The 10982-nt window shown below is 34.9% G+C and overlaps 1 protein-coding gene across 3 annotated transcripts in view; it reads left to right on the top strand.

Moving 5' to 3' along the window:
• The window catches only part of NCAM2 (neural cell adhesion molecule 2), a 552904-nt gene that overhangs the window by 335591 nt on the left and 206331 nt on the right, over positions 1-10982 (top strand). For all 3 annotated transcript variants that reach the window (XM_011926523.1, XM_011926524.1, XM_011926525.1), the window contains one exon: positions 7827-7944. In XM_011926523.1, coding sequence (XP_011781913.1) covers positions 7827-7944 — 118 coding nt within the window. The remainder of the gene's footprint in view (positions 1-7826; positions 7945-10982) is intronic.

Genomic DNA, 10982 nt, shown 5'->3' with positions numbered 1-10982 from the left:
ATGACCAGTTTTTAAAACCAAGATAACTCTTTCTCCCTGACATCTCCATCATCTTTCAATTTTATCTGTATTCTTTTTTTTTTTTTTTTTTTTTTGTGACAGAGTCTCGCTCTGTTGCCCAGGTTGGAGTGCAATGGCTCAATCTCGGCTCACTGCAACCTCTGCCTCCCAGGTTGAAGTGATTCTCCCGCCTCAGCCTCCTGAGTTGCTGGAATTACAGGTGCCTACCTCCACGTTTGGCTAATTTTTGTATTTTTAGTAGAGATGGGGTGTCACCATGTGGGCCAGGCTGGTCTCCAACTCCTGACCTCAGGCGATTTGCCCGCCTCAGCCTCCCAAAGTGCTGGGATTACAGGCATTAGTCACCGCGCCTGGCCATCTTTATTCTTGGTATATAAATAAAACAATTGTAGCCCCTGTATATTGGTCCCTGGACCATTAGCACATAAACCCGCCAATGCCAAATTCAAAAATTTACACATCCAACTGTTTCAAATTACCCTGCATAAGCCTATTTTAAACATTTACAATCAGCCTGCTTTGGAAACTGCAAAACTGTACCCAACTTCTGCTAGCCGTACACAAACTCCAAGGGCAATACAAGATACCAAGCCCATAGCTGCCCTTCTACCTTCTGAGAGAGCCTGAGAGACTCTGCTGTACTGCTGAGTGACATCACCTGGACACATGAGCTCCCTCTCAGATTCTTCACTCTTCCAGGAGTTCCCTTCCCTCTTCTACTCTCTGAGCGGTGACTGGACATGGTGTCTTTAAACAGCCCCCTGCTATCAGGAACTTCCCATGTCAAGCAACCTGTATGAGTACCACCTAAATCAAATTCATTGTGCCTTAATGCCTCCTATCATCATATCTTTTTCCTTGATCAGTCCTGAAATCTTCACACTTACTTGTACTTTCCATCAGAATATTTTCTGCAGAATTCTGCAAAAGTGAGTATTACCAACTCTAAAACTATGTTCTGAAATCTTACACCTTTAGATCACTTTTCAATACGCACTATGACTTTTATTATACATTATTTTTCTCATAAGTTTTATATGATTTTTAAAATTAATTAATTATTTTTTTGAGACAGAGGCTTACTCTATTGCCTAGGCTGGAGTGCAGTGGCACAATCACAGGTCACTATGACCTTGACTTCCCAGGTTCAAGCTATCCTCCCATCTCAGCCTCTTAAATAGCTGGGACTACAGGCACACACCATCCTATCCAGCTAATTTTTTCTGTGTTTTTTTGTTTTGTTTTTTGTTTTTGTAGCGACAGGGTCTCATTATGTTTCTCAGGCTCATCTCAATCTCCTGGGCTCAGGTGATTCTCCTGCCTCAGCCTCCCAGATTGCTGGGATTACGGGTGCGAGCCACCATGCTAGGCCTTGACTTCTTTTTAAATTTGAATTACCAATTTGTATTCTAATCCATTTTGTACTCCAGGCGGTCTCAAAACTTTTCCTTAATGTACAAGTTGACATAAAACAGGTGAATTATCAGATCTCTTTCTGCATTCAGTCTTTCCTAATATAGTTTAGAACCTGAGAAAGACTTCCGGATAAGGAGATAATTGAACTTTTTCTCCATTAGCACAGTCCAATAGCTGCCTTTCTCAGAAGAAAATCCATCTGCACACAGATACTTGGTTGGAAAAGGGGTGACCCAAGAGAACTTCTGAAAGGTGTTTGGGACCTCAAGGTTTCTTGAAACACTCTGAGGGCCTTTGATGGAGAGTATTGTTAACTGTAGAATGTATACTGAAAGAGTACAAAAACTGCTGTGTTTAATAGTGAAATTAGCTTTCAAGAATTAAAGGAACATTCAAGCTTGCATTTACTTATTTGTGTATTTATTGACCTGAGAGATCTTCCATATTGACTATGGCCTTTTATTTAATTATTATCTCGTACTGTGGAAAGACTTCTTTTGACAAAAATAAAGTCACAGTAATGTTTTCCCTACTTTCAACTGTATCTTTTCACTTAGATTTTATTTAATAAGCCCTTTAGTTTGGTGGTAAAATGTTGTAGACATCTGGTGATGGATTAGCTTTAGTAAATTGTATAAAAATATTTATTAAAATTTTTTGTGTGTGTTTTTAAATTTGTTCATTTATACTTCTCTGATTATAAAAATAATCCAGTGTTAGTATAGAAAATTGCATAATGTCTACTAAGGACAATTCAAAAGAGCTGATTAATATTCTTAAATCAACATATTAAACATTCATTTACCATTTTTACCTATGAATTTCAATTATGGCTAATTAAATGTAGAATTGATTGTGTAAACAAATGCTGTAATAGATATATATCTGGTCATATTTGGCCAGGTGACTTATATTTGCCCAATAGTGTAACCACAGGGTTTGGAATACTAATCAGTTTGAGTGAGAGTGAGGACTGATTTATATGCTGACATAAATATGTCTCTTACATGTAATGTCAACTTGATAAAAGAAGCAGAATACAGAAACAGGTGTGTTTTTAAAAGAAAGAAGAAAATATTGAAATATTAATCACTGTTTACATACATAAATGCAAGTGCTGGCCAGGCTCTGTGGGACACTCCTGAGGCAGCAGTACTGCTTGAGCCCATGAGTTGGGGACTGCAGTGAGAGGCTGCGATCACACCACTGCATGTCAGCTTAGGTGACAGAGGGAGACCCCATATCAAAACGAAAAAAAAGAAAAAAAATGCAAGCACAGTCAGCTCTTCATATCCTTGGTCTTACACTTGTGTTTTCAACCAATTTGGATGGAAAATTTTTTTTTTTTTAATAGCAATAAAATTAACAATACAACAATGAAAACATACAAATAAAGAACAATACAGTATAACAACTATCTGATGGATTTCCTAGAATCAGTCCTCTGTGAATATCAGTTAACAACTGTAATTAATAAAAATAACTAACCAAGGCCGGGCGCAGTGGCTCACGCCTGTAATCCCAGCACTTTGGGAGGCTGAAGTGGGTGGATCACGAGGTCAAGAGTTTGAGACCAGCCTGGCCAATATGGTGAAACCCTATCTCTATTAAAAATACTAAAATTAGTCATGATGGCACAGGCCTGTAGTCCCAGCTGCTCAGGAGACTGAGGCAGGAGAATCACTTGAACCCAGGAGGCAGAGGTTGCAGTGAGCTGAGATCACACCACTGCACTCCAGCCTGTCTGACAGAGTGAGACTCCATCTCAAAAAGAAAAAGAAAAGAAACAGTAATAACTAACCAGGAAAATGATAAGGTCGATGATTTTAATTGCCTCTTATTTTATTTTATTTTTGATCTTGTACATATGATCTATGTAAAAAGCCAATGTAAAAGAACATAATAATCAGGTTCCTTTAGCAAATAATTAGAAAATGCAGAAAAGCGTAATAATGAAAATGCAATAAAGCATCAGTTAACAATTTTTCATTGTTTTTGTACTTGCTGTCTGAGGAAGGAAATACTTATTTGATTAAACTGCTGATTCCTCTTATATTAACTTTCACTAAGAATGTAATTTTAAATGTCAATGGAACCTTTTTTTGATTTTTCTTAAACCAACTTAATGAGGCAATTTGATCCTCACTCTTCTACAGTCTGATGGTACTGTATAAAGCCCTTACTATGTTGTTCAGATAGGTTTGATTTTAGAAGTCAGTACTCAATACATTACGGCAGTTATGTCACTGCTTTACTCTATTCACAAATTAGGAACAACCATATAGAAAATGCCCAAAATTTGCTATTAGTCAAATATGCGTAGAAATGCTCTATTGGCTAGATTTTGTATCAGGACAGATACACCAAATCAGTTGACACTCAAGATTGAAGACCACTCAGATATATTTATTTAAAAAGAATTGTATGTACGTATTTAGTTTATAGTAATCAGGAAGATAGACTTTTTTTTCCAAATGAAATTATAAAATTAATTATTGTTCTTTAGGCCTATCATTTTATACTTTGCATTTTTTAAATTTTGTATGCATTTTAAGTTCCAGAATAGTATTCTCATTAAATAGCACTTTAAATTGATCACCCTCATGAATTCAGAATGGAGGATTATGACAATTAACCAGAAGCAACATTAATGAAAACTGAGAGCTGTTAGATCATACTACAGCATTTGCAGCAGTAGGGAAGAGCAAAACATACAAATTTTTAAAAAAGAAAACAGATGGATTTCATTGATGCCTGATATGACTATATGAAAGTAACAATTTCATGATCACAATCATGATGAAGGCATTCTCCATAATTGAGATGTCTTATTGTATATTGAGAAGCTATATAATATTAAAATACTAGTCATTCCTTACCTCATATTATAAGCAGTTAAGTATCTGAAAAATTGTCAAAGATGTAAATTGTAAAATGAGGGTACTTGATTTGTTATCAAAGGAAGGTCCTTAAAATTAACTGAAAACATGTAATTTCTTACTATCCATGAGTAATAAAAATCAGCTTTGCAAATGTGGTTTCCCAGGTGTTTCACTTTTCTAACTTTATATAATAAAATGCAGTGGAAAGAAGTGTGTTAATGAAATTACAGGAAGACCCAAAGAAATAACCTAATTAGCTTTTCATACAGACTGAGGATATAAATAGTGAATGTTAGCACTATCAAATACTTTGGTGTTAATCTGTTCTATCTATTCACTTAACCAGGAATCAAGATCACTTCTGTGACTTTCTAATGGACACACAGCCCTACATATAAAATCATTTTTCTGATGACTAGTGATAACGAGCATTTTTCATCTGTTTCTTGGTCGCTTTTATGTTTTCTTTTGAGAAATTTCTGTTCATATCATTTTCCCATTTTTAATTGGATTTTTTTTCTTGTTGACTTAAGTTCCTTATAGATTCCAGATATTCGACCTTTATCAGAGGCATAGATTGCAAACATTTTCTCCCATTCTGTAGGCTGTCTGTTCATTCTGTTGATAATTTGTTTTGCTGTGCAGAAGCTGTTTAGTTTAATTAGGTCTCACTTGTCAATTTTTGGATTTGTTGCAATTGCTTTTGGGGACTTAGCCATAAATTCTTTGCCAAAGCCAGTGTCAAGAAGTGTATGTTCTATGTGTTTTTATATACTTTTTTTTATAGTTTGAAGCCTTACATTGAATCCTTTAATCCATCTTGAGTTAATTTTTGTATATGATGAAATGTAGTGGTCCAGTTGGTTCTTTTGCATATGGTTTGCCAGTTATCCCAGCACCACTTACTGAATAAGGAGTCAACATTTTGTTAACTTTGTCAAAGTTCCGATGGATATAGGTGTGCATCTTTCATCCTCAGCGAATGTAAATCAAAACCACAATGAGATACCATCTCACACCAGTCAGAATGACTATTATTTAAAAAGTCAAAAAATAACAGATGCTGTCAAGACTTCAGAGAAAAGGGAATGCTTATACACTGTTGATGGGAATGCAAATAGCTCAACCATTGTGGAAAGTAATTTTGAGATTTTGCAAAGAACTTAAGCAGAACTGCTGTTTGAGCCAGCAATGCCATTATTGGGTAAATACCAAAAGGAAAATAAATTGTAAGAGACACATGCACTTGTATGATTATCACAGTGCTATTCACAATAGCAAGGACGTGGAGTCAACCTAGGTACCCATCAGCGGTGGACTAGATAAATAAAATGCAGTACATATACACCATGGAATACTACACTGCAAAAAAAGAAAAAAAAACATGAAGTCATGTCCTTTGCTGCAACATGAATGCAACTGTAGGCCATAATCCTAAGCAAATTAACACAGGAACAGAAAATCAAATACTTCGTATTCTCACATTGAATACCCATGGACATAAAGATGGGAGCAATAGACACTGAGGACTACTAGAGAGGGGAAAGAAGGAGGTGGGATGGTCTGAAAAACTACCTATTGGGTACCATGCTCACTACCTGGATGACAGAATCACCTTTACCCCAAACCTCAGAATCATGCAAGATACCCAGTTAACAAACCTGCCCGTGTGCCCCCTGAATCCATAAAGAGAAAACGTAAAAACAAGAGAGAAAAAGGGCTGTGAGTCTTAAGATTAGCAGTCCTCTGCTAGATGAAAAATCTATGTGTGCATTTATTTGTTGCTTTATATTTAAAACAATTGGAATTACAAATGAGTATACTTCCTGGCTGTGCTTGAGTGGAGTTAGCTTTCCTTGGCTCAGATACATTTGAAGGAATTAGTGGGTGCTGATTAATCTGAACCAAACAAGCTGGGACATGAATAGGCATTTCATGGTTAGTATCATCTTTATCTTCTGAGAAATATTCGAGGATTGGGGGAAAGACTTGGAAGACTCAGAAAACATAGGAAGTTGCTGAATGCCATTATTGATAAAAGGTAAATCCGTCTGTCAAATTAGTGGTATCTCTGTTGCCAAAGCAGCCAGTCAGGGGAATTATAACTTGAAGGTAGACTAATATGTCCATGTTAGTGGGAGTTAATACAACTACTTCACTATACATCACCATGTTCTTTCCAGCTAAAGAATAAAATAGAAACTTTCCAGGAAGTGTTGACTACTCAACACATACAGAATACAAATCCTTGAAAGAATTCATTTCATTGTAATTCTCTAAGGGATTAAAAGACTTTACTGTGCTAGAGAGAGTAATACTGCTCTTGCAACTAAATGTATAAATAATTATATGCAAAATATGCATTTTGTTTAAAATGTTATTTTCCATAATTACAAAGGAAGAAAAACAGGGTACAGATAGTCAAATGGCAATGTACTTAAAATTCAGAGTTAATATCTGAGAAAGTTCTATCTTTCGTAATACTAGTAATTATTATGTTACTTTAGAGTCAACATGTCAGATTATGTTTCTTGTATCTAAATTCATAAAGGCAAAAACTTGATTTATTGTGTTTAATTAATAAGTTACATACCAGTTCTTATCTCTACCATCAATGGAGGTAATGCGGCATAAACGCTGACCTGAATTGTAGAGATATTTGAGTGTAATCACACTTGTAAATGCCTGTCTGATATTGTTTAGTGTATGTAAAAATTATTAATATACTTAATTTTAGGAATATTACTTTATGATATTCAGCTTAAAATTATGAAAGTGTTCATGAGTCACAATTTATGCTCCACTTTGAAATTTAGCTTCTATTGTGGATGCCAGTGATTTGTTTATTGCAAACAGTGCATTTCAGTAACAGTTTCAACATGTTCCAAATGTGCAGCATATAGAGTTTTTCCAATGTAATTAGTTAGAAATTGGAGATGCTTAATTTTAAAATTGAATAGTTCATGAAAATCTATTTCCATTTTCTGTATGGCTTATGCAGTTTCTCTTCATAAAATGTTCCATAGTTGCTTGAAGAAATTAAGTGTAGTTAATCAGAAAGAACATTATGGTTTGACACCTAATTTGAAAGCCCTGTTTTGAAGCAGTGATTGATTGCTTATGGCATTACACAGACCAATGAGAACCCAAATAGGAAATCCATTTATGCTCAAAGTAGATCCTCAAATTAATGTAAGTTAGGGTGGTGGTGTCTTTTTCTGAGACATAGTTCCTAAAAGTATATATGTTTGCTAGAATGTATACTTTATTGTTTAATTTAATAGATTTAATAGTGAAATAGCTTTACAATGAATTGATATAATTATTGCACATTAGAGTGCAGATCAGTGATAAAGTTATTTTACTGTGAAACCAAATCTGTTTCATTAATATAAATGGAGATGTGAAGGATGATGTTTGAAAGCTTAAAATGTGGCAAAAAATATCTAAATGATGTTAGTGAAGGTGTTTTCATCTCTATTTATTCTGTATTCATCTCTCCTTCAGTGCCGCCAGCAATCTCAATGCCTCAGAAATCTTTTAATGCCACGGCAGAGAGAGGAGAAGAGATGACATTTTCCTGCAGGGCCTCAGGCTCTCCAGAACCTGCCATCTCCTGGTTCAGGTAGGTTATGCACCCCCCTCCTTCTGGCTTGTGTCCATTATCAGGCTTATGGAACAGTATTGGGATCTTAATCATTTTGGTAGAAAGCAAAACATTGCATTTTAGTTTCATTAAAAAAAAAATCCTGGTGCTATTTTTGGTGCTTAAAGTGGTTAGATTAAACTGCTAAAGAGATCAACAGTGTGACCCCTCTCTAATATTCTGAGTCAAAGGCTGTACCCATTATACTTATTCTGTCTGTAAAAGCAGACTTTTGGAAACATGGGACCAGGAGCACCTGTGACTTAGTCAAACATTTTATTATCCCTACAATGTATCTTGAAATGGATATTCTAGTGTTATTGACACCACTGTCATATGTATACAATATCATATTTTATTATAATTGTATATATTTGTATTATACACAAAATATTGTATTATAGAAAAAAGCTGATTTTATAGAGTTAAAATTCCATGAATTTGATATGTAATTTTTAAAAATCAGCTCATCAAATGAGTAAATTCTGTATTCTACATCTATAATTTGATAGTTTACTTACTTTTTTTTAGAATTTTAAAATACTATTTGATTTTTATTAAGATCAATAATATTTTTAAATATTCCATTCTTTTAGATTGTGTCTCAAACTACTAACTTGGAGACAATAACCTTTAAAACTGGACCATCTTGTAAATATGCATTAGTAAAGCATGTTACTACAAAAGCATTAGGTACAAGTATTTACAGAATCACTTCATAAACCATATAGTGAAATATAAATTTAAAAGATTAGTAAAATATACATCAAATGTGCAAAAGTGTCCTTACTAAGGATTAGGTTATTGTTTTAAAAGTTCTTTGAAGGACAATAATTGAAATCCCAAACTAACTTTTATTCTTTTCTGCTTGAGCATGTACTGACATTACCCTCAACTTTCAACCCTTTGTTTATACTGCTTATCATTTTAATAGAGGATATAACAATACATGAGATGTTTCTTCAAATATTATGCGTTTAGATGTTCTTTTCAGACAATAATTTTCTTGTGACAAACTGTTGGTATTTTTTAGTAGGATTACACCTTGAATATTAACATATTCACCCCAGATAATCATCGTCTGTCCCAGTGACTGCTGGTTTACTCGTGTGGATCCTTAAAAGTCTATATCAGACCTAATTGTATTACAGAAAAGCTACTGAATTATTCATTCCACTGAACAAATATTGTTCTACAATCTTTTTTCCTATGGTTTTGTATTTCCAAAGAGATTTATTTTTTCTTATTTGAACAACATTGATGTAACAGATAAAGAAAGTAAAGCACAAAAATAGTATGAGTAGGAAATTGAACAACAAAAATAAGCTTGAGATACTCATAGTTCCACTTTGGTATGTTGTGGGAAAAACATCCTAAACTTCAAGCCTATGCTGAGCTTAGCTAATGTAATTGACGATTCCACAAACCAATAGTGGGAATAGTAGCTGGTAGGAAAGTACAGGTGAATAAGCCTTGTTTTGAAATAATTTTTCAGTCATTTATTAAGGAATGCTATAAAACATAAACTGTTCTGTGTAAAGGGGCTAGAAGTCTTCCTGCATTCAAGAACAAGAAGGGAGCATTCACAGGATACCTTAAGTATCCTGTGAATTCATACTTAAGGGCACTTCATCATTTCTGAGGGAGAAATACATGGAAACTGGGTGTGTGATTGTTACATTGTTAGAACATATGTTGAAAAATATGACTCCAGGTTTAAGAAGAAAATCTCCTTTACTTCTGAGATAACTTGATCACAGAGATTCCAAGTTTGATATTAATTTCAGATTCCCCACCTATTTATGTTGATGTTAAGTTATGCAGATTCCTCATTAGTCCCATCTTTAGGACAATATTAGAACACTTACCATCAAGTCAGAATAGTAATTGTGAGACTGGATGCTTTTAGTTTGGTCATATTTAGTTGTCTACACCACAACCCTTTCAAATAACAGCTTACCAATTACTTCTCACCAGAATACCAAGATTCTCCAGCAGATGGGAAGTTTTAGCTGCTTGGTTTTTCAGAGAGACTTCTTCTCTGCTGAGATTTTTTTTCTTAAGGTTTTACATTTCTTCAAAATTGTTTTCTCATATTTAATTGGAAATATTATTATATAGATGAGTATAAATCAGATTCAGAGAATAATATAATGAATAATTTAAATCTATATTTTTTCTTCTCCATATCTTCATATGGTATTATTTCATCCTTCCGATAGAATGAAATAATAATTTATTGAAAACCTAAGTAATTGTTCTAGTCTCTGGATATAAAATATATACTGGGAGGATGGGAATGTGTGGTTGTAACATTAACAAAGGTAAAATTTGTGTTAGAGGGAAATTCTGACCTTTCATCTGTACATGTAGTCATGTCATGTTTGTGGAAAAGAAAAAATTCCCACAAGTATCAGGAAATGTAGGGTAGTAGCCCTGAGAGAAATGTCTAGACCGTTTCATAGAGATAATATTTCCAAGCAAGATAAGTGAAGACAGTTGTACTAGTCAGCTTGAGCTGCCGAAACAAAATGCCACCCACTGGATAGTTCACACAACAGGAATTCCTTGATCTCTTGACCTTGTGATCCGCCCACCTTTGCCTCCCAAAGTGCTGGGATTACAGGCTTGAGCCACCGCCAACATGGTGAAACCCCGTCTGCACTGAAAATACAAAAATTAGCCGGGCGTGGTGGTGCGCGCCTGTAGTCCCAGCTACTCTGGAGGCTGAAGCAGGAGAATCGCTTGAACCAGGGAGGCAGAGGTTGCAGTGAGCCGAATTTATGCCACTGCAATCCAGCTTGGCAACAGAGCGAGACTCCATCAAAAAAAAAGAATTTCTTTTCCCACAATTCTGGAGGCTAGGTGTTTAAGATCAAGGTACCTGCAGGGTGGCCTTCCCTCTGTGTACAAACTCATAGAGAGGGTTCTGGTTATCTTCCTCCTCTTTCAGAAACACCAATTCTTTTTTGTGTGTTTGTTTTTTAATAATTTCAACTTTTATCTTATGTTACTGA

Source organism: Colobus angolensis, unplaced genomic scaffold (genome assembly GCF_000951035.1).
Source record: "Colobus angolensis palliatus isolate OR3802 unplaced genomic scaffold, Cang.pa_1.0 Scaffold69, whole genome shotgun sequence".
In the NCBI taxonomy this organism is placed as follows: domain Eukaryota; kingdom Metazoa; phylum Chordata; class Mammalia; order Primates; family Cercopithecidae; genus Colobus; species Colobus angolensis.
This window is presented reverse-complemented; position numbering and strand designations above follow the sequence as displayed.